This window comes from Somniosus microcephalus, chromosome 13 (genome assembly GCF_052327205.1).
Source record: "Somniosus microcephalus isolate GS21.2 chromosome 13, FLI_Smic_1.0, whole genome shotgun sequence".
NCBI lineage: Eukaryota > Metazoa > Chordata > Chondrichthyes > Squaliformes > Somniosidae > Somniosus > Somniosus microcephalus.
In genome coordinates, this window is record NC_140999.1 from 26414266 (window position 1) to 26439195 (window position 24930).

Genomic DNA, 24930 nt, shown 5'->3' on the forward strand with positions numbered 1-24930 from the left:
TTTCTGAAAACCGCACAAAAACTCAACCTCACCTACAACGAGGACAAGTGCGTTTTCAACACCACGCGCCTCTGCATACTAGGCAGCGTGGTGGAGAATGGGGAAATCGGACCAGACCCCGACCGATTGCGCCCCCTATGGGAGCTGCCCCTGCCCAACACTCCCAAAGCCCTGAAAAGGTGCCTGGGGTTATTCTCGTATTATGCCCAATGGGTCCCCAACTACTCCGATAAAGCCCGCCCCCTCTTGAAAGCATCCTCTTTCCTGCTCTCTGCTGAGGCCCATGCTGCCTTCAAAAGCATTAAGCAGGATATTGAGCGGGCCATGCTACAGGCAGTGGACGAGAACACTCCCTTTCAAGTGGAAAGTGATGCATCTGACTTTGCCTTGGCGGCCACCCTCAACCAGGCAGGGCGGCCCGTAGCTTTCTTCTCGAGGACCCTCCAGGGGCCCGAGATCAGACACTCCTCCGTGGAAAAGGAGGCCCAAGCCATCGTGGAGGCAGTGCGCCACTGGCGGCACTACCTAGCCGGCAAACGCTTCACCCTACTTACCGACCAGCGGTCGGTAGCGTTTATGTTCAATAATAAACAGAGGGGGAAGATTAAAAATGATAAGATTCTTAGGTGGCGGATCGAGCTCTCCACCTTCGAGTACGACATCATATACCGGCCGGGGGCCCTTAACGAATCCCCCGATGCCCTCTCACAAGGGATGTGTGCCAACGCCACCGGGGATCGGCTACAGACCCTCCACAACGACCTCTGCCACCCAGGGGTCACACGGCTGTTCCACTTCATAAAGTCCCGCAACTTACCCTACTCGATTGAGGAAGTTCGGTCCCTGACCAGGAACTGCCGCACTTGCGCTGAGTGCAAGCCTCGGTTCTACCGCCCTGATAGAGCCCACCTAATCAAAGCTACACGGCCCTTTGAGCGGCTTAGCTTAGATTTCAAGGGCACCCTCCCGTCCGTCGACCGCAATGTTTACTTCCTGAACATTGTGGACGAATACTCCCATTTCCCATTCGCCTTCTCCTGCCCAGACATGACCAGCGCCACGGTCATTAAATGCCTCAACAGCCTGTTCTGCCTGTTCGGTATGCCAAGCTATATCCACACGGATAGGGGGGCGTCCTTCATGAGTGAAGAGCTACGCCAGTACATGTTGTCCAAGGGGATTGCCACGAGCCGTACCACCAGCTACAACCCCCGGGGTAACGGTCAGGTGGAGCGAGAGAACGGGACAGTATGGAGGGCAGTCACCCTAACTCTAAGGACCAAGGGCCTCCCTATCTCCCGCTGGCAGGAAGTCCTCCCAGATGTGCTCCACTCAATACGGTCACTATTGTGTACCGCCACTAATGCCACGCCTCATGAGCTAATGTTTGTGTTTCCCCGGAAATCCACCTCAGGCGTATCCATACCGTCATGGCTCTCCACCCCAGGTCCGGTACTTTTGCGGAAGCATGTGAGGGGCCACAAGACGGACCCTCTCGTGGAGCCAGTGCACCTGCTCCACGCCAACCCACAATATGCGTATGTCCGGCACGCCGATGGACGGGAGGACACTGTGTCCATAAAAGACCTCGCCCCAGCCGGTAGCAACAGCAACAACGACAATGACCACAACAACAACAACAACAACAACCACAACAACTATTACCCACCCACTCCACCCACTATTCTTTCATCACCCCCGGAAGAACACCAGCCAATGGTACCCCCACCACCTACTCCTTCAACAACCCCGGTGGCGCCCCCGGCAGAGACCCAGGAGACCACCCGGGACACCCAGCCGGCACCTGCGGCACCGCAACCGTTACGTCGGTCACAGAGGACTATCACCCCCCCGGACAGACTAAATCTGTAGAAGGGGTGAATGTGATGAAATATGTCATTCATCAGACTCTGTAGTTAACTACATATAATGTATTGCCTGCTCCGATGTTTTACCTTGTATTGTGTATAGTGCACCGCCCCCTTTGTGTGTCAGCTCCGCCCATACCTGGCCCTACTTAAGACAAGCCCAGGCTTGTCTTGCAGCAGAACAGCAGCATGCTAGGTGAAGCTAGGTGAAGACACAGGCATCTTTTCTTTGCTAATAAAAGCCTTGTTTTATTCAGTTAACTTTGAGTCTTGAAGTCATTGAGGTGCATCAGGGATTACAGCCATTTAACTGCCTGTTAACAGGTAGTTAACAGGCAGTTAAGAGGCTTATCCCTGTTTTACTCTTGCAAGTGCGGGCTTCCCGACGGCTGCGAACCTTGCCAGGGTCAGCGAGGCGAGCAGTGGGTATGTGGGGGTGAGAGGGGTCGAAAAGTCTGCTGTGGAGGTGAGTGATGGGTGCAAGTGTGGAGAGATAAATATGAGAGGTGAGTGCAAAGTGTTAGAAAAAGTTTAATTACCCTTGTTTCTTCCTGCAGGCTTCAACCCTTGGGGATCCAGTGGTGCCTCATCTCAACGGCAGAGATGACAGAATGGCTGCTGCATTCTCAGATGCAGCAGCCATCTGATTTCTGCTTAGGAAAGAGGTTTACTGAGTCTTCAGTACAAGGACTCACCTTAGAACAGAGTTTGTCAGTGCTTGACAGCTTCTCAAAGCTGTCAAATGCTGACAATTCATCTGTCAAAAACTTTTGACAGACGAAACGTCATACACTGACGTCCTCTGTCACTGGCTTTCCCTTAATTGGCCGGCTAAGCCCGCAGGGCGGGCTTAACAAGGTCAATCAAGGGAAAGTAGCGTGGGTTGGCCGGACGTGTTGGGGACGGGACTGAAACCTGACAACCAGCAGTCCCGCCCCCACCGCGTCCCCATTAATAAAATCCAGTCCTACGTCTTTTTTTTTAGTGTGCCAAGGAGGCACAGTGCTGCTCTTTCGGGGTGCCGAATAAAGCTTTGGCCCACTGCCAGCGCTATCGAGGCCCTTCCCAGGATCGCCTCTCCCCCACGTCACCTAGGCCTAACCTGCCGACCAGCCCAACGACTGATTTATCACCCTCCCAGAACTGGCGAACTGTAGTGAGGCACCTACTTGGCACCCGCAGCGCACCAGCGGAATTATCATAAGGCCCGGGCCTCAAAATGGCTCACACCGGCACGAATGGGTGGGCGGAGCGGCCACTAATCCAACTAGGTGTCCATTTTGGTGGCTACTTTAAAATCGCACCTTAAATCTCATTATAGGCTTTAAAGAAAAACTAAGCAGCCCTTTGAAAAAGTGCTTTTATGTCACAACGACTTACTTTCGCTCCAGGCTTTTCTTCATCAAGGTTCCAAGTTCTTTAACAGGATTCCCTGTGCCCACATATGATAGCTTCTGCTTTTATGCCATCCCAGTCAATTGTTTCCTTTAGTTTCCTTCACCTTCTACCACAATAGCTTAGTCTTATATGGCTTTCCCTTTGTAAGTATCCCCTGCAGTACATTCAGTCTTCTAATGCTGCTTTGGCAGCAAGGAAAGATTAATGTACCGTCGGGGATACTGTCGACAACCCTGTGGCTTTATGGTGGGAGGTTGCTAAGGCTGTCCGCAGACAGCAGTGCAGGTTTTTCGGTATACGGTGGATCAAACGACATTGCTCCCCCAGGATGCTGGCCAGGAAGAACATTCTTTGATGTTTGCATCAAATAGACAATAGGGAACTCATGGGTAGGGTAGGGAAGCAGCACCAGGAGCTTTGGTGCAAAGTGGTCAAAGATGAAAGTGGAAGTTGCAAGTGTGAAGCTGCTGGAGGAGAATTCAAAAATAAAAGAGTTGTCAAAAGAGTGGAACTATTAGAGGGGAAACTAAGGAGAAACAATGTGGGTAAAACTTGTTGGAAACTGAATGAAGCCACTGGCTGGGGGTGTTGGAAAAGGTTACGCATCTGATGGAGATGGGGTGGGCCATGGGGGGGGGGAGAAGGACCTTAATTAAAGAAGCTACATTCTTGACAACCTAAACCCTGGAATGATGGTGAGTGGTCCGTGGTGTAAAAGCTCATACCATTGCACGGCGATCCATGATGTGATAGGGGACACAGTTAACAGGAGGAAGTTGGGAGTAAGAAGAGCAGTGAAGCTGAGTTTTTTTTTTAAAAAGGTAATAAACTTACAGAATATGTTACTGGATAAGACCATTGAAGCAGACATTGTAAATAGGTTTCAGAAGTATAGTAGACATATTTCTGCTGAGGGAAGAGATCAACCAATTTGGTAAGAATGCAGGAAGTTGGGGTTAAGGCCCATCAAAAAAGAATAGGCTTTTTGGGCCTCATGGCCTTTCTCTGTTCCTCAATCATTCTTGTGTTCTTACTTAAAAAGTGCACACACCACAAACCATAAGGTCAAACTGCATTCTGGCAACAGGACATTAAGGGCTAGAAATTCAGTATGTTAGCGCCTCCCGATTGCGCCTGGTGGGGGCACTAAAGGGTTATTACCCGGGCGTGGCGAATGCAGCGATGCCCGCGAACTTCAGTGCGGGTTTAGCACTGGTGATATCTCTTAGCACCTGGGCATCTAGCGCCTCCCAGATCGTGACATCATAAAGTGTGCAGCACCCCGTTATCGCCCCGGATGGAAAATTCACTCGCGCCCCCTCCTTTATCGCCTCGCGCCGACAATGCCAGCAAGAGGAGGCATTGTGAACTTGGCTGGCTGCTTCGGGAGTGGTAATTAAAGGGAATGCTTTTCAGTTCGCGCAACCTTTATTATTTACACCAAGCTGGTGCCTGCGCTAAGTTTTTAATGTTTCATTAGTGCGAGATGTTCAAGCCCCCCACTTTGTGAGAGTGTTTGGGGCTGTAATGGCAGTCGCCCAGGTCGCCTTGCAAAACAGGACTGACAACAACTAGCTTGTGCAGCATCATTGGCCCTTCCCTTTAAGCAAGGGAAGTAGCCTCTGTGATGAAAGAGTGCCGTTCGCAATGCGCTCAAAATTGTTTAGCGCTCTGCTGCTACCGCCCCGCTGACGGACTTTAGCGCCAAAAGTGAAGTGTTCAGCCTTTGATTTAGCGCTCCACTTCCCTCTTGGAGCACGAAAAGTGAATTTCGCGGGGGGCGAGAATGATTAGCACCTGGTGCTAATTTTTCAACTTTCAAAGTTTTAGTGCCCCAAACGGGGCTGTACCGAGTTTCTCCCCCTAAGATAATTACTTTCTTGAATGTTAACCTATTATTTCCTGTAGACATTAAAGGGATTAAATTGTTCTTTGGCGGTGGCACAAAACAGGCCATAACAGATCGGCGGACCGTTTTACACCCAGCCCCGTTTTCTTTTCCATTGACCGCAATGGGCAATACAACTATGATTTACTTATATGCATGGATGGTGGGTGCCATTCCCTGCTGATAGCATTTACTCTGAAAACTGCCCTTCTTTAGACCTAAGAGGCGGTGACTGAGAAACTGAAAGTAAACATTTTCCTTATGCAGATGTGTATGTTTAAGCTACGCACTTGAATGCAATTTATAGAATTTGTTCAACAATCCTACAAATTGAACCAGCTCACTTTTCCTCCTGTTTCTAGTTTTTCCACCATAAATTGATCTCATTCCCTAATAATAACTTTATGGAACCATATGGGGCTGGCTGCCAATCATGCATGTCTGTGACAGAGCACAATGCAATGGTATGAGCCTATCAGTAATGCTATTTAGGAAGTCTATGTGAGCTCAAAAGATTCTCATTTAAAGATATGAGCCTAAAACTTTGGCGGACACATCTGAGGGAGTGGAAGTGTGGTGGAGCAGGACCTTTCCCTGCCGCTATGTCCGGCCATTGACCCTGTCCTAAATCATGGGGCTGGGGTCATTGACATATTCTGGGCAGGAGCATGCATGTGCAATGGAGCCATCACCCTATCAAGAAGGTGACACCATGCTGCTTTGGAAGGAGGTACCTGGGGCATGAAACAGACCAAAAAGGAGGTAAGTAAAAATATTTGTCAGAGTTTGGGCCCTGCCATCCATCGTCTCTTCATTAGGAATTGATACCCCAGAAATGGTCCCAAATTTGGCTTCTGACGTAACAGGGATGGACCTATGAAACACCCCAAATCACAATGTCTAGTGTAAGCTGCAAGAGCAGAAACCTAGTGGGTCTGGGTTCTGTCCAAATTGTGATTTTCTTCCTGTTGGCTTTGTGTTACAGTTCTGCCCTTCCACCGACTGGAAATTCTACCCTCTAATCCACAAAGGGGAATCGGAGGCACACTGGTTGATTTGAAGGACAAGTCTGAAGATTGAGTCTTTCAACAAGCCTGCCTGATCAATTCCAGCAGTACCCCTGCACAAACTTGGGAGTTCCTAATTCTTAGCTTTACCTGCTCTTATGCTCCCTGGGTTCGGATAAATGGGGTGTATCCTAATGGAGAAGGTGTACACCCCATATTGGGGAACTAAAAGCTCTATTTGTGTGACTTTCTCAGTAGATTGGTTTCTAGCCTCTTAAACATGGTGACGGCTTTCTGCTGGTGTCAGGCATCCATCTGACCAAAACCAAGCATTCACAAAACTGTTATATTTTAGGCTCATATCTTTAAATTAGAACCTTTTGGCCTCAGATAAAGGGCGTTACTGATAGGCTTATACCATGGCAATTGAAAATTAGTTAGAAAATGTACTTTTTGAAATTTCTTTTAATAGTTATGTTTCAAAACATACTTGTGAGTGATAATAACTTAATTTATTTGAAACAGATCATATCTCTGTAAACTGATAACATCGCAGGATGGAAAATAAATTAGTGCAGTATTATCTGATCAAAGAAAGCTGACTGACGTCAACTTAAAAATACAGAACAATTAAAAAAATATTTTTTATTTACAACTGTCCACGTAAAGTACAATGGATTATAATGTGAATATCAACATTCAATTGCAATAATAAGTCTTGTCATTAATAATTTACTATTTTAGTAAAATGTTGAGTAAAATTGAGTGAGAGGTTTCCCTAATGACATGGATTTTTTTGAGTTCTTGCCATTTGTCCCCTTTTTAGGTTCAAAGTAGCAAGTCTGTATCCTCTGCTTTTTGGTGAATTTTTGCACTCATTAAGGCAATGGGTGTTAAGGCCAAGGGCTGGAACATATGCATTCAGGGACTCGGTGTTTGTACCAAGCAGTGTCAGCCCAATTTAAAAAAAATTTGTTCATGGGATGTGGTCGTCGCTGGCAAGACCAGCATTTATTGCCCATCTCTAATTGCCCTTGAGAAGGTGGTGATGAGCTGCCTCTTGAACCACTGCAGTCCTTGTGGTGAAGGTGTTCCCACAGTGTTGTTAGGGAGGGAGTTCCAGGATTTTGACCCAGTGACAATGAAGGAACAGCAATATATTTCCAAGTCAGGATGGGTGTGTAACTTGGAGGGGAACTTGGAGGTGGTGGTGTTCCCATGCGCCTGCTGCCCTTGTCCTTCTAGGTGGTAGAAGATGCGGGTTTGGGAGGTGCTGCCGAAGAAGCCTTGGCGAGTTGCTGCAGTGCATCTTGTAGATGGTACACATTGCAGCCACGGTGCGCCGGTGGTGGAGGGAGTGAATGTTTAAGGTAGTATAGCCAGCTACAGAGTAAAGCTCCACCCACTTTGTCCCAACAGCATGTCCTAGCCCAAAGCTCAGAAGAACACTTAAGGCTATATCAGTGTGACATTTCCATTTCCCATAAGTGACCTTCCTGAATGAGGTGTCATAGTTTTGTGCTGTGGGTCCACATCTGCTAGGAACCAGGTTGAGATTGCCCAAACTCATTTTACATAAAATACTTGTGCCAAGCAAAGAAAACAGACTTTTATTCCCAATAGTTGGATTTTAATTCTAAAACAAGGTGAAAGGAAAGGGTCTACCTAGACTGTTCCACCTAGACTTTGTCATACCCATGTAGCCATTTAAAGGATTTTGATGCAATGTTTTTTTGTATTCGTTCATGGGATCTGGGTGTCACTGGCAAGGCCAGCATTTATTGCCCATCCCTAGTTGCCCTTGAGAAGGTGGTGGTGAACCGGCTTCTTGAACCACTGCAGTCCGTGTGGTGAAGGTACTCCCACAGTGCTGTTAGGGAGGGAGTGCCAGGATTTTGATCCAGCGACGATGAAGGATCGGCGATATACTTCTAAGTCAGGATGGTGTGTGACTTGGAGGGGAACTTGGAGGTGAGTTTGTAAGAGAGAGGATGGTATTGTATTTCCTCCATATTCTGAAATGGAGGTATCACAGTTGGTGACAGTCACTCGTGAACGTCGGTGTGCTTAAGGAAGAAGGGAACTGTGCAGGAATGTGAAAGTAGCTGGGTATTAATAGCTATGATAGTGACCATCTTACACCTGCGCACATTTCCTCTCTGAAAAAGCTTAATTCCTGTTGTCACTTTTAGATTTGCTTTTGTGATGTAGGTGCTCCTGGCAAGGCCCATTGTTATATCTGACATTGGTGATAGGTACACGATTGCCTTGGCCTGAGCACATGGAGTTTGATAGTGCTGTTATCGTTGTATTGTGTCTGACATTGGATATAGGTATTCGATTGCTTTTGCCTGTAAGTGGGTGTTTGGATCAGCCATTAAAAGCAACATGAACTGAGCTCGCCATACGGCCTCTCTTCCACCACCTCCACCCTTCCTTGCACTACCCGGTAAGCCCCCGATCCCATGGGTTCGCTGGTTACAGTCCTTTGAAACCTACCTCATTACTCTTGGACTAGAAAATGTGAGTACAGCATGGAAAAAGGCACTGTTATCCCATTGCTTGGGAGCGGAGGGCCAGCGTGTTCTTGGGACATTATGCGCAGCAGACTCAATTCAAACGTATGATGTGGCTGTGGCTCTGTTAAACACACACTTCTCTGCCCCACAAAGTGCCCTCCTGCGGCGATTCATTTTTAGACACCATCACCAACTCCCCGGCGAGTCAGTGCATCAATACGTGGCTAATTTGAGGGGGTTAGCTAGCTCGTGCAAGTTCGGTGCACTACAAGATGAGATGGTGCGTGATCAACTAATAGAGCACACCAACAACGTGAAAGTGCGTGAAAGACTGTTACTCGAGTCCGACGATCTGTCGTTGTCACAGGCAGTCAACATTGCCTTTCAAGTGGAGTCTGCAGCCGAATGTGCAGCAAAACTAGCACACACACTCAGTGACAGTGCCCTCAGTCCCGACAGCTCTGACACGTTAATGCTCGCGCGACGGCAGCAACGCGTGGTGCCGCGGCAACAGTGTGGAAACTGCGGATCTCGTTCACATGCTACCAGAGCACAGAATTGCCCCGCGCGCGGCCAAGCCTGTCGCAATTGTGGAAAACAAAATCACTTTGCCAATGTCTGCCGCTCTGCCCCTGTTGCTACAAATGAACACTCTCAGTCCTCAAGCAGTTGACCTATAATTCACAACGTGAGCTCTGGGCCAGTAGTGGCTTTCAAGCCATGCACAATTAACCTGAATGATGTGTGCATCCCTCTGTTGTTGGATACCGGTGCCAGCGTCTCACTGCTGAATGTGGACACATTCAAATGCTTTTTCAGTTCCCTGCCACTCTCTGCGCCCTCCACTGCCCTTTGCGGGTATGGTTATTCGAAAATTGGACTAGTGGGCTCAGTCAACCTCACTGTACGCTATGGAACAAAAGTTTTGCCAGATTTTTGTTTTCATGTGGCACGCCAAGGAGCTAACCTGATGGGACTGGATCTTTTCACTGACCTGGGTTTTTCTCTCTTGGACACCGGCGGGTCTGCGATTCTGCACGTCGCCTCACCGTGGCGCCAAACATGGCCAGCACTCTTCGAGGGTCTGGGCTGCCTGACTGCCTTCACCCACCAGCCCATGGTTGACTCCACCATTACCCCTGTCATTCAGTCACTGCGCCGCATCCCGCTTGCTCTCCGTGACGGGGTTACTGCTGAACTAAAGCAGCTACTGGAAGCTGGCATCATCGAACCAGTTGATGCCTCCCCATGGGCCTCCAACCTGGTGGTCGCAACGAAAAAGTCAGGTGGTCTACGCGTCTGTGTCGATCTTCGAGCAGTGAATAAGGCCGTAATCCCTGACAAATATCCACTGCCCATGTCAGAAGAACTCACAGCGCAGTTCTATGGTTCTATCCTGTTCTCGAAACTGGACCTTCGACAGGGCTATCTACAGGTTCCCCTCCACCCCAGCAGCAGGGACCTCACTGCTTTTGTGACACATGCTTGCGTCTTTCGGTACACCAGGATGCCATTTGGACTTAGCTCTGCACCCAGCTGCTTCCAAAAGGTGATGTCCTCTGTGCTCGCGGGCATTCCTGGGGTGGCCATCTACCTAGATGACATCGTCGTGCATGGGCCCTCGACCTCCACTCACGACGAACGCCTTCACAGAGTTTTCACGGCTCTAGCAAAACACAAGCTCACACTGAATGGTGAAAAGTGTGTCTTTGCTGTTTCAGAGATCGAATTTATGGGGTTTCGGTTGTCGGCTGACGGTATATCCCCACTCCAGTCAAACGTGGATGCCATTCACAGCATCCCAGAACCCAGCTCTGCAGCACAGGTTGCCTCCTTCCTTGGCATGACTGGGTACTACCTGAAGTTTTTGCCCCAGTACTCAGCCACCACAGCCCCACTGCGCCAGCTCCTGCGAAAGGATGAGCCCTGGGTGTGGTCACAAACCTGTACGGAAGCTGTTTGCCTCCTCAAATCGCAGCTCACGTCACCTCCAGTGTTGGCTCACTTTGACGTTGCCAGCCCCACCCTCGTCGCCTGCGATGCGTCCGCTGCAGCTGTGGGGGCGGTGTTATCGCAGATACAGAATGGAGTGGAGAAACCAATCGCCTTTGCCTCCCGAGCCCTTAGCCCCACTGAACAGAAGTACTCAGTAGGCGAGCGTGAGGTGCTGGCGTGCGACTGGGCATGTGAGCGGTGGCACCTGTACACGTATGGCCATGCCTTCACCCTGCGAACTGATCACCAGGCTCTCACTGCCCTGCTGTCGACATCTGGCACGGGCCACAGGCCACTGCGTCTACACCGCTGGTCTGACCACCTCCGCCAATACAATTTCAGTCTCCAGTTCACACCAGGACGTGACAATGTTGTTGCAGATCTGCTCTCCCGCACTTTCTCTGCCCCAGCCCCACTCATCAGGTCTGACCATGTAGAACAGGATATCGTCCAGATGCTGCACACGCCTCTCCAAACCACAGTCTCTCTCCAGGAGTTCAAGGAGGCCTCTGAACAGGATCCAGCCCTCTCCCATCTGTGCACCTTCATCAGAGATGGCTGGCCTCACAAGGTGCCTGAGGAACTGTCTGCCTACTCCAGAGTTAAAGAGGAGCTCTCCTGCTGGAATGACTCCTGTGTTGCACGTGGGCTCTGCACTGTGGTCCCAAGTGCCCTTCGTGCGCGTGTTTTATCCATGGCGCATGAGGGCCACTTGGGCATAGTGAAGCTCAAGCAACGCTGCCGAGACCTAGTGTGGTGGCCGGGTATCGACAGGGAAATTGAGGCCCTGGTCAAGGACTGTGCAGCCTGCCTTGTAAGTGGCAAGGCTGGCCACCAAGCTCCTCCACCCCTGCAACCCCTTGCCTGGCCCTCTCAGCCCTAGCCCTGGGAGCACCTGCAGCTGGACGTCTGCGGGGAGATCCATGGTGTCCCCCACCATCAACGGTTCCTAGTGGTGACCTATGACCTGCACTCAAAATGGCCAGAGGCCACTGCCGTGGGCTCCGTCACCTCTCGTTTCATCATCGATATCCTTGAGTCCCTCTTCTCCCACTGGGGGCATCCAAAGGCCATCACCACAGACAATGGCCCCCAAATGGTCTCTTCGGAACTCTCCTCTTACCTTGAGAGCAAGGGCATCCGTCACATACGCATACTACCACCCCGAGTCAAATGGGGGGGTGGAGCGTTTTAACCAGACACTGAAAAATGGCCTCAGAGCACATCTATCCCAGGGGTGTGCATTTGACAAGGCCCTCCTCCACACACTGCTGCACTACAGAGCCTCCCAGCATTCCACTACAGGGGTCTCACCCTAATCCCTCATGCTAGGCCGTGAGCTCATGCTGCCCCTTGGCAGGCTCCGCCCCTCGCTAGCTCAGAGCCCTGCTCCACGGGCTCAAGCCACAGTCGCTAGACAGCAGGAGAAGATGAAACTCCGCTTCGACCAGTCGAAGAGGGCCAAGGCGCCCAACATCTCAGTCTCCGATTGGGTCAGAGTCCGCAGGCCTCAACACAACAATAAGATGGCCTCATTCTGGTCCTCCCCTCTCCAAATCAGCCGCCAACTTGGACCAGCCACTTTCTGCCTCACTGACAGCTCTCGGTGGCATGCCAGCCGCCTTCGGAAGGTGCCAGCACCCCCTGATGCGGGTTTATATGGATCTAATCCCCAAGCCTTACCCCCAGAGTGGCGGGATGCACATATGGCTCAGCCAGCCAACCCTCAAGCAGATATTGTGCCTCAGCCTGCTCCCCACCAGTCCCCACCTCGGCCTGCTCTTCACCAGTCTGCACCTCGGCCTGTTCGTACACATTCTCGCCCTGGCCACCTACAGGACTTTGTCACTACATTTCATGTTTGAAATTCTGTGAGGGGGGAGGAAATGTTATGTCTGACATTGGTGATAGGTACTCGATTGCCTTGGCCTGAGCACATGGAGTTTGATAGTGCTGTTATCGTTGTATTGTGTCTGACATTGGATATAGGTATTCGATTGCTTTTGCCTGTAAGTGGGTGTTTGGATCAGCCATTAAAAGCAACATGAACTGAGCTCTGCATACGGCCTCTGGATTATCTTTGCAAACGCAACACCCATCCCTAGTTACCCCGAATGCATTTCAAGTCTGTCCTCTTGTGCACCCCGCCACTTCCTTTGCCCCACCATTGGTGGCCGTGTCTTCAGCTGTCTAGGCCCTAAGCTCTGGAATTCCCTCCTGAAACCTCTCCATCTCTTCACCTCTCTTTCCTCTTTATAACCTACCTCTTTGACCAAGCTTTATTTTTTACTGGCGCCTACTCAGATTTTTCCTTTACAAAGTTTCCCGCTTTTAATCCTTTTACATTTTTTCAGGTTTCAATTGAGCTAACAATGTCTATATTTTCTTCATGTTCTATTTTTTCAGCCCGTTTATCATTTTGTTGCTTTTACTGCCTTTATTTTTTGTATGTTTATTTCATTCTGTACTCTTACTGGTTGCACCTCTCCACAATATTGCACAAAGCAGGAAAAGTGAAGAAACAGCTTACAATTTAAGCAATAGATTCCTGTACATGTTGCCATCTGATACATGGTGTAATTGCATAGCATCATCCTTCTGTCAAAGCAAGATTTTTTTTCACTTTATCTCAGACATTTATGGCTGTTTTCAACCGTCAGTGTGTGACTGTCTTGCACAATGTATGCCATTTGCTTTAGCCTTGCTGAATGAGTTTCTGTTTCATCTTCTCCCTTGCAGGAAAGTAAGGGGGAAAACTTTGGTTGCTTTGCGCCTCCCATTAGTGCCCTAAGAGGGCACTAACAGGAGGCACAAAGCAAGTTGCGCCTGGGCGCAGCGCCGCCCACGCCTCCCGCGAAATTCAGCGGGAGGTTAGCGGCGGCGGTAACTGGTAGCGCCCCGCGGCACTGCGCCGCCGGTGATGACATCATCGCCGTGCGCAGCACCCCGCTCATGCCCCGGCCGCGATCTTCAGGAGCGCCCCTAACTTACCGCCGGACACTATGTCCGACGGGGTCAGGGGGCCTACCTGCGGCCGGGGAGGTGCTATTTAAAGGCGAGGTGCGGGGCGGCCATTTTTGTTACTGGCTGCCTGCCAGCACCTGTCTGCGCTTCTGTCCCCGGCCTCCTGAACCGCGCCCCCCCCCCCGCGCCGCGGAGTGCCGGCTGCACTCCAAGAGCCCGACATTTCTCTTGAGTGCCGGGCTTGTTTGCCGGCACTCCCGATCCCTGGGGGGCCCAGCTGAGTCACGGGTCGTGCTGTGCAAGGCCCCTCCCCTTTAAGAAGGGGAGGAAGGCCTGCAATACCGTGGCACATAATGCAGCGATATTCCCTCGCAGCGCCCCAAGAGGGATGTGGGGGACATCCAATAGCGCCCTGCTTCCCTCTTGGGGCGCTACCACTCAATTTCTGTCGCAGGGGCGCTAATTTTTTCGGGGCACTAAAAGCAGTGCCCTGGTGAAGTTAGCGCCCCAAAGGGGGCGATACTCAATTATTAGCCCTAAGTGCCTAATCCAGAAGTTCCTCTAAAATGCACCTTTTTGAGAAGCTTGAAGGAGTGATTCCTGTCCCAGAACTGCATAAAGGCCTGGGCTTAGCAAGTACTGGGTGGATGAAGTGTTGGAAGATGAGGCAGTATCCAGAGGTGAGGTGAAAGTGACTGCCCTTGACTGCATCAAGGCAGCATTTGACCAAGTCTGGCATCAAGGAGCCCTAGTAAAACTGAAGTCAATGGGAATCGGGGGGGAAAACTCTCCACTGACTGGAGTCATAACTAGCACAAAGGAAGATGGTTGTGGTGATTGAAGGTCAATCATCACAGCCCCAGGACATCGCTGCAGGAGTTCCTCAGGGCAGTGTCCTAGGCCCAACCATCTTCAGCTGCTTCATCAATGACCTTCCCTCCAGCATAAGGTCAGAAATGGGGATATTCACTGATGACTGCACAGTGTTCAGTGCCATTCACAACTCCTCAGATAATGAAGCAGTCCATGCCCGCATGCAACAAGACCTGGATGACGTTCAGGCTTGGGCTGATAAGTGGCAGGTAACATTCGCGCCACAGAAGTGCCAGGCAATGACTATCTCCAACAAGCGAGAGTCTAACCACCGCCCCTTGACATTCAATGGCATTACCATCGCTGAATCCTCCACCATCAACATCCTGGGGGTTAGCTTTGACCAGAAACTTAACTGGACCAGCCACATAAATACTGTGGCAACAAGAGCAGGTCAGAGGCTAGGTGTCCTGTGGCGAGTGTCTCACCTCCTGACTCCCCAAAGCCTTTCTACCATCTACAAGGCACAAGTAAGGAGTGTGATGGAATACTCTCCACTAGCCTGAATGAGTGCAGCTCCAACAACACTCAAGAAGCTCGACACCATCCAGGACAAAGCAGCCGGCTTGATTGGCACCCCATCTACCACCTTAAACATTCACTCCCTCCACCACCGGCGTACCTTGTCTGCAGTGTGTACCATCTACAAGATGCACTGCAGCAACTCGCCAAGGCTTCTTTGGCAGCATCTCCCAAACCCGCAACCTCTTCCACCTAGAAGGACACGGGCAGCAGATGCATGGGAACACCACCACCTCCAAGTTCCCCTCCAAGTCACACACCATCCTGACTTGGAAGTATATCATCGATCCTTCATCGTCGCTGGGTCAAAATCCTGGCACTCCCTACTTAACAGCACTGTGGGAGTACCTTCACCACACGGACTGCAGCAGTTGAAGAAGGTGGCTCACCACCACCTTCTCAAGGGCAATTAGGGATGGGCAATAAATGCTGGCCTTGCCAGCGACGCCACATCCCATAAACAAATTTTTAAAAAATGTAAAAAAGAAAGAACTTGGATTTATGTCGTTCCTTTCACAACCTCATGATGTCCCAAAGCACTTTACATCCAATTAAGTACTTCTGAAGTTCAGTCATTGTGTAATGTAGGAAATGTGGCAGCCAATTTGCACACAGCAAGGTCCTTCAAACAGCAATGAGATAAATGACCAGATAATCTGTTTTAGTGATGTTGATTGAGGGACAAATATTGGCCAGGGCACTAGGGAGAACTCCCCTGCTTTTCTTCGAATAGTGCCACGGGATCTTTTACGTCCACCTGAGAGGGCAGATGGGGCCTCGGTTTAATGTGTGATCCTCAAGACGGCACCTCCGACAGCACTGCACTGGAGTGTCAGCTGAAAGCTTCTGCTCAAGTCTCTGGAGTGGGACTTGAACCCACAACCTTCTGACTCAGATGTAGAGATGCACATCCATAAAAACAAATTCTGTACTGGATATAAAATAACCTCCACACAAACCTTGGTAGCCAACTTTAAGCAGGACCCAATGTTATGCTAAGAAGGGAAACTCTCAAATGGGCAATATATTCAGGACAAAAAATGGAGTAAATTAAGTTGAAATACATCATTGTGTCCTTTGTACATGATATCATTATAATAAAAATGACACTGTTTGGTTTTCTTGTTTTCTCTTACCCTAGCAAGAAAAAAACATCTGCAAAAACATTTCCTGCGATTGGTGGCTGTTGATAAGAAATAAAAATGATACAGGAAACTTTCGATTTACCGGCACCTAAATAACCGGAAATCTCGGTTAACCGGCAAAATTCAGGAGTTCAGGTAAGTTTTACTTCATATTCTACTTGCCGTCCTCGATCTGTTGCTGTGCAAGGGTGTGGCTGCAGCTGTTGCTAAGCTACAGAGACGCTTGGAACTTGTGGCCATTGTTCTGAACCTGTTGCTAAGCAACAGGGTTTGTTGCTTTATACGGAGCTCTCAGCTCTCCGTATCTTTTACTATAGCTTTCGGTTATCCGGAATTTTTGATGAACCGGCACCATGTCGGTCCCATCGGTGCCGGATAAAAAAAAGTTTCCTGTAGTATGAACTTTACAGCAAAACTATAAGAACACAAGCTCATGGTCTACAGAGCAGCAAATCCATTGGCAGGATAGGCGCACCAACGTCAGTGTTCTTGCTCAGGCCAACATCCCTAGCATCGAAGCTTTGACCATGCTTGATCAGCTCCAATGGACGGGTCACATCGTCTGCATGCCCGATACAAGACTCCCAAAACAAGCGTTCTACTCGGAGCTCCGGCACGGCAAGAGAGCCCCAGGTGGGCAGAGGAAACGCTTCAAGGACACCCTCAAAGCCTCCTTGAAAAAGTGCAACATCCCCACCGACACCTGGGAATCCCTGGCCCAAGACTGCACAAAGTGGAGGAGAAGCATCCGGGAAGGCACCGATCACCTCGAGACCCTTCATTGGGAGCAAGCGGAAGCCAAGCGCAAGCACCGCAAGGAGCGCACATCAACCCAAGCACCCCACCCACCCGCCCCTTCAACCACCATCTGCCCCACTTGTGACAGAGACTGTAGGTCCCGCATTGGACTCATCAGTCACCTGAGAACTCATTTTTAATGTGGAAGCAAGTCATCCTCGGTTCCGAGGGACTGCCTAAGAAGAAGAAGATAAGAGCACAAAGTAACATGAATGGTTGACCTATAAGGCCTAGAAAATGGGTTGCACCCTAAGTGGGGCCTGATCCCAGTGCAGTGGGTGCTGCACAGCCTTAATGAGCCTGGCGGCAGGACCATGGCAAATTGGTCCGCCAGCCTCATTAAAATAGCACTGGTGAGCTGTGGGCGCCAGTCGCGGCCCCAGAGGCATCTCGCTGGTCATGGAGAGAGTGAATCCGGCTGGCGCGGTGAGTCCGGGAGGGAGGGAGGAAATTGGGAGGGGGGATGGGGGAATAGCGAGTGGCCATTGGCTATGGCCATGGTTTTACTGTGGAGTCGGGACCTCTTGGCGCCACATTAAGATAAGTAAAAATGTTGAAACTTGTCTTTTGCGTGGCAGCCTCCAGCGGTCCCTTTAAGGACTGCTGGTTTGACAGCTGTGCACCTGAAAATACTGACCGTAGTGTGCTCATGCAGCCTAACCAACATGGCGGCACCGCACTTCCGCACATTGCTCACCATATTGCAGCACCCATTTTTCACCTGAATCTCTAGACCAAGATTTGTTTAAATGAATTGTCTGGTGTGAACTATTACAAAGGGATTACGTTTCTCCAGCCTTTGCTGACTGCCACTTGTCTGATGTAGCAAGATCTCCTCAACCCCAAAAGCTTCCTCATTTATTGACATGGAACCTGCACATGTATCAAGCAGCCACTTGCTAAAGTGATAGATTATTGAATCATACAGTTGATTTGATTTCCACCAGAACACCTGAGTTAATATGGATTAAAATGGAGTTACAATTAACAAATAGCTCATTAGGAGTGCACAACAATTTATTTGATGGAACAGCAAATATTCAGTCTCAGTGAGCGGGGAAGTGGCCTGAGAAACATTCATTCAGATTATATCTCAAGCATAGCATGATTATCACCGATCAGAAGAAACCTATATTTCTGCACTAGTTTAGTACCAGTGGTCCTCTATAGAGTGGGATCTCTGCACAGTCTTCCAATTTCATATTGTACAGTATATACCATAGGAGAACAGGCTTACCGAATGGACAGTCAGTTATTTATTTTCTGTTAATTAAGCTGCTGAAATTAATTATTTCTGATTAGGTGCACACCACTTGATTGTTTGTTTATGCAACTGGTAGCAGGTATTGAAAAATTAATAGTGAAATATTGTTCATTTCAATTTGTTAGCTGCTAACTTACACTCTTACGTCAAATGTTAAAAAATACTGTCGTTAAGGTAGGGAGCAATTAAAGAACAGAAGTTTATTAAATTGAAAATCACATAGCAGCCTTTTATTCACCTTTATCCTTGCCTCGTTCACACCTAATTATACAGCCCCTGCTAAAAATATAGATTGTACTGTAGAAGACTTCTATTTTTGAATCAAGCAAAACTTACCCAGGTTGACGTAGGTCCTGCTGTCTGAGTCTATGCTACTGATGGATTTTTCTGAGTTGAATATTTCAGAGTCATGTGAAGTTGAGATCTGTTCGTGTGAGCTGGTACTGCTCGAGTCCACATCAGAGATACTTCCACTCATCTTGGCTGCAAACCTTTCCCTGTGTGACAAAAAAAAGGCAGTAGTGGTTTTTTTTTCCCCTCTCGTTTAAAACTGACCAGACTTTCTTGAGTCAGGAAGTTCTGATGCAAGCTGCCTTGTGCGATGCAACAGGCTTGTACCGATGAATCGTTAATGGTATGTGTGGCCACCAGTAACCAGGGAAATGTTGCTCCTGGTATAATGCAAAAAACAAGCCAGTCGTACAAAATGAGCAGTGGCAGTATTTCTCTTCAGAATTGTCTTTGGCTTTTCGTATCTATACACATATAAATAGATACATAAATATACAGCACAGCCAAATCTTCTTGTGCAGCGGATATGCGATTTTCGTCTGTTAAACCACTACACCACAAAAGTAACTGAGCTCCCAGTTTGAAACTAATGACAGTAAAAGACTGTTTGAGGTGCTAAGAGGTTTCTACACTTACAAATGTTCTTACTGTTCACTGTGAGAAGCTTATTTCACTCACTGGGCTTGCAGGCCCACACTTCAAGTGGACTATCTCTTTGAGACGTTAACAGGCTGCCTTTGCATATTACTAAAATGGTTAAAAGCACAACTTAAAAAGAATATCCTTTTTGCATCTATGCTCGTTAAAACGGGGAACAGCAACCTGGGGTATGCATGGGATTTATTTGCACTCTACTGTCAGTGACAATGTGAAACATGGTCATGTCAGACAGGAAGCAAGCTTCCTCTGGTGATAAAGCAACAATCGGCCTCAACCTTGATTTGCATCTCCACATATTTCTATTTCCGATGGTGACTTGGACCAAGTTAGCCCTGTGCTTTTAGTATTCCAGAGTTCTCATGGTATTGGATATTATGATGGGGCAGAAGCTTTGGTGCTGTGCACTGAGGGCATTTTTCACAACCAGGATAGAGGATCAAAGAATTGAGAGACAGGCCTGGAGTCCATAGAAACATAGAAGACAGGAGCAGGAGTAGGCCATTCGGACCCTCGAGCCCACTCCGCCATTTAATGAGATCATGGCTGATCATCCAAATTCAGTTCCCTGTCCCTGCCTTCTCCCCATATCCCAGTCCATTTTCTATTGAGCTGCAACTCTGGAAGATTTGCTCTTTTTTTCTTTCAATATCCATTTGGAATGGGATCAAGGGATGGAGTTTGTAAAATGTAAACAGGCTTTATTTCTTTTTCTACAATGGGTACAGGACCATGTTTTAATAGACATTTTTCTATATTTCTGGAATTTTTATTAATTATTTTTTTGGGGGGGGGAAATGTTTGTTCCTTAAATTAAGTTTGTTTTTAAAGTGCTTCAAATACAGCATTACACTTTTGAGGAGGCACAAGATATAAGTGTGCCCATTAGAAGCAGCCCTTTGAATTCTGACACCACCCCTGAGCTGCCGTGGATTGAATGGCTGGTGTTTAGTGATCACCTTGCCGCCTTAGTGACTCATTCTGGCTGCTAGCGCTGGGAGAGGGGTGCCCCTCTTTGAAGCAAAATGCTGTGACGCCAGATTTTGCTCACTGCCCGACCACAATAAGTTGGGGGGCCTACCAAAATTTTCATTCCTAACTGCGCCACTGCTTATAACTGATGTAATAACTGATGTACCAGCGCATGTGCACAGTGTCCTTGTTGCGTTAACTACTTCAGCTTGTCCCTGTATCGGCTTTGTACATAGAGCTATTCTGGGAAGATCATTCATCTGCACTGTGGTCAGGGGAAACATTTCCTAACACTGGATCGACAAAGACCAGCGACGAGAGCAACACAAAGGGAATAGAAAGAGTTTATTGGCAGGAGGCACCCTTTTCCCATTTTTAATCTAAGAAATAGTTAATTACAAGTCATTTGAGATCATGTACATCATGGGGAGAAGCACTGGGGCAACCACCAAAGAAATGATGGTACGGACACCAGATTCCAGCCCATATGTCACCCCACCCTTGTGCCACTGCACAAGCCAACTAACAATCTTGACAATAAATTTGAACAAAACTCTCTGATTCAATGGCCGGAGTTTTCTGTACCTGGGCGGGTTGGATGCGGGCGGTCGCCATGGTGGGTCGCGACCCTGTTCTTTGTTCCATCCCGCTGCTGAGATCGACTTTCCGTTAATGGCGCCAATTAAGGCTGTCCTGTGCGTTACCCGGCCTGATTAAAAGGTGCGGATCTAATGATGTCATCGATGGCGTGTGATGTAAGATAACCACTAAGCACTTGGTCTAAGCGTTAAACAAAGCTTTAATCAACTGTTTTACAACATGGAGGTCTAGTTGTGTCCTTCACTAGTTCCTGTTAAGAATGTCCTGCGCAAGCTGGGCCCTGCCTGAGTATTTATACTCTCCCTGGACAGCGCCACCAGCAGGCCACTCAGTATTATTTCATAAGTCTTTCTTTCATGAATGACTGATTCATGTCAACGTGTTTTCAGCCGGGATATTTAAAGGCGCCACGGCCACATTGCATTTGAAGGTTCGTCTAGGATAGTGCAGCCATTGTATTGCCCCATTGGTGTGTTCCAAACAGTGCCAGACATGACTGCACAGGGAAAGAGGGCTGCACCCAGGTTCTCAAATGGAGGGAGTGAGAGCACACAGGGAGGTCCTCTTCCCTTTCCAATGGGCAGAAGAGACCTCCCCAGCAGATCAAAGGAGCCTGGTTCCAAATAGCAGAGGAGGTCAACAGCAGGGATGCTGTCAGGAGGACCCGGGTGCAGTGCCACAAACGTTTCAATGATCTTATTAGATCAGGAAAGGTGAGTGTAAAGCCATGCTCAACTTCATCTTGCTGCACTTCTCATCACATCCCCATCACTCTGCCTTCCAAACCCTCCCCCTGCACATCATTACTCACACCAACATACCTTGCACGTACACCCATCCCTCTCTCTCTATCTACATTATCACATCCCCATCTGACTAACCACCCCTCACACTCACCCTCATTCCAATGCAATCATACCAACTAACAATGAGATCACCTCTCATTCTTCTAAACTTGAGAGAATATAGGCCTAGTCTACTCAATCTGTCCTCACAGGACAATTCCCCCATCCCAGGAACCAGTCTGGTGAACCTTCGTTGCACTCCCTCTATGGCAAGTATATCCTTCCTTAGGTAAGGAGACCAAAACTGTACACTATACTCCAGGTGTGGCCTCACCAGGGCCCTATATAATTGCAGTAAGACGTCTTTACTCTTATACTCAAATCCTCTTGTACTAAAGGCCAACATACCATTTGCTTTCCTAATTGCTTTCTGTACCTGCATGTTAACTTTCAGTGATTCGTGTGCAAGGATACCCAGGTCCCTCTGAACACCAACATTTCCCAATCTCTCACAATTTAACAAATGCTCTGCTTTTCTATTTTTCCTACCAAAGTGGATAACTTCACATTTCTCCACATTATATTCCATTTGCCATGTTCTTGCCCACTCACTTAGCCTGTCTATATCCCCTTGAGGCCACCTTGCATCCTCCTCACAACTTACATTCCTACCCAACTTTGTATCATCAGCGAACATGGATATATTACATTTGGTCCCCTCATCTAAATCGTTGATGTGGATTGTGAATAGCTGAGGCCCAAGCACTGATCCTTGCGGTACCCCACTAGTTACAGCCTGCCAACCCGAAAATGACCCGTTTATTCCTACTCTCTGTTTTCTGTCCGTTAACTAATCCTCAATCCATGCTAATATATTACCCTCAATCCCATGAGCCTTAATTTTGTTTAATAACCTCTTGTGTGGCACCTTATCAAATGCCTACTGAAAATCCAAATACACCACATCCATTAGTTTCCCCTTATCTATTCTGCTAGTTACAACCTCAAAAAACCCTAATAGATTTGTCAAACACGATTTCCCTTTCATAAATCCGTGTTGACTCTGCCCAATCCTATTATTAATTTCTAAATGCCCTGTTACCACGTCCTTAGTAATATATTCTAGCATTTTCTCTACTATTGATGTCAGGCTAACTGGTCTGTAGTTCCCCGTTTTATCTCTCCCTCCTTTCTTAAATAGTTGGGTTACATTTGCTACCTTCCAATCTGCGGGAACCATTCCAGAATCTATGGAATTTTGGAAAATGACAACCAATGCATCCACTATCTCTATAGCCACCTCTTTCAGAACCCTGGGATGTAGGCCATCAGGTCCAGGGGATTTATCGGCTTTCAGTCCCAGTAATTTCTCCTGTACTCTTTTTTTACTAATGCTAATTTCTTTCAGTTCCTCATTCTCACTAGACCCTTGGTTCTCCACTATTTCTGGAAAGTTTTTTTGCATCTTCTTCCATGAAGACAGGTAGTTAACAGGCAGTTAAGAGTTTTTTTCCCATTTTGAGACTTCTACTGCGGGCTTCCCGATGGCGGGGAACCCCGCCAGGGTAAGTGAGGCATGCTGTGGGTCTGTTGTAATGTTTGTGTATAGATGATAGCTGCAGAAGTGGTGAAGGATGCAATGGGACACTGGTGAGTATCAGGGGTAAGGAAATGTTGGGAAAGTCATTTTTAATGTGTTTTGATTTTTCTGTAGGTGACAAGCTATTTGTGTAGCCTCACCTCATTGGGAAAAGTGACAGATCGCTTCTGTACCCTCACCTGCAGCTGCTATCTGTTTTATCCTAAGGAGAGAGTAATTGGAGAGCCTGGGTTCAAGGGCTCACCTTTGTACAGTGATTGTCAGTGTTTGCCAGCACCTCAATGCTGTCAAACACTGACAGATCATCTGTCAAAAATAACTGGTTCATGTTCCTTTAGGAAAACTGGCAGATGAAGCGGCATCAACTGACATCATCTGACACTGGCTTTCCCTTAATTGGCCAGCAAGCCCGCAGGGCAGGCTTATCAAGGCCAATCAGGGGAAAATAGCGTCTGTGTGTTGGACGTCGCTGGGGGCGGGACTAGAACCCGGAAGGCAGCAGTCCTGCCCCCAACTCGTCTCGGTAAGTAAAATCCAGCCCAAAGTATTTGTTTAATTTCTCTGCCATTTCCTTATTCCCCATTATAATTTCTCCTGTCTCCGCCTGTAAGGGACCCACATTGACTTTTGCTAATCTTTTCCTTTTTACATACCTACAGAAGCTTTTACAGTCTGTTTTTATGTCTCTCGCTAGTTTACTCTCATATTCTATTTTCCCTTTCTTGATCAATTTCCTGGCCCTCCTTCACTGAATTCTAAAATCCTCCCAATCCTCAGGCTTACTGCTCTTTTTGGCAACATTATAAGCCTCTTCCTTTGATCTAATACTAGCTTTAACTTCTCTTGTTAAATACACTTAAGGGCCTGACAAGTACCTCATAATGAGCTAAATTACCTCGGCCGTTCGGGTCGCTGCCACGCTGGCAAACACTCCCAAGGGAAAGGCGCATGAGGGCGGGATTCCCGACCTGCTCCCACTTATTTCAAATTTCCCACCCGACCCGCCTCCAATTGCACCCACACGGACGCCAGAAAATTCCGGCAAATGATTCTCAAACTTTTTGGGGTTTGCCGCCCAAACAATTCAGCCACTCACGCTGCTCCGTTTCAGTTTCTCTCGCTCTCCTCCTGCAATTAAATGAATCTCCAACTCCATCATCAAGTTTGCTGATGACACTACCGTTGTAGGCCTGATCACAGATGGCGATGAGACAGGCTACAGGGAGGAGGTAAGAGCTCTAGCAGAATGGTGCAAGTACAACAACCTCTCCCTCAACATCAGCAAAACAAAGGAGATGATCGTAGATTACAGGAAGTGCAGGGGGAGGGACACACCCCAATTTACATCGAAGGGGCTGAGGTGGAGAGGGTCAGCAGCTTCAAATTCCTGGGTGTATTCATTACGGAGGACTTAACGTGGTCACATCACATCGACGTCGTAATGAAGAAGGCATGCCAACGCCTGTTCTTCCTCAGGAGACTGAAGAAATTTGGAATGGCCCCCCAGATTCTCACCAACTTCTACCGGTGCACCATCGAGAGTATCCTGTCCAGCTGAATCACTACCTGGTATGGCAACTGCACCGCCATAGACCGCAAGGCTCTGCAGATGGTGGTGAAAGCTGCACAACATACTATAGGAATTAAACTACCTGCTGTCCAGGATATCTACCCCGAGAGGTGCCGGGGGAAGGCCCTGAGAATCATTAAAGACGCGAGCCACCCCAGCCACAACCTCTTCGCCCTGCTCCCGTCAGTTAAGGGATACCGAAGCATACAGTCTC

General features: G+C 48.4%; 1 protein-coding gene across 1 annotated transcript in view; it reads right to left on the minus strand.

The window, feature by feature from the left end:
- peak3 (PEAK family member 3) overlaps positions 1-24930 on the minus strand; it is a 132576-nt gene that overhangs the window by 56580 nt on the left and 51066 nt on the right. Inside the window, 1 exon segment of the mRNA XM_086004676.1 lies at positions 18578-18740. Within this exon segment, the coding sequence (XP_085860802.1) occupies positions 18578-18740 (163 nt within the window).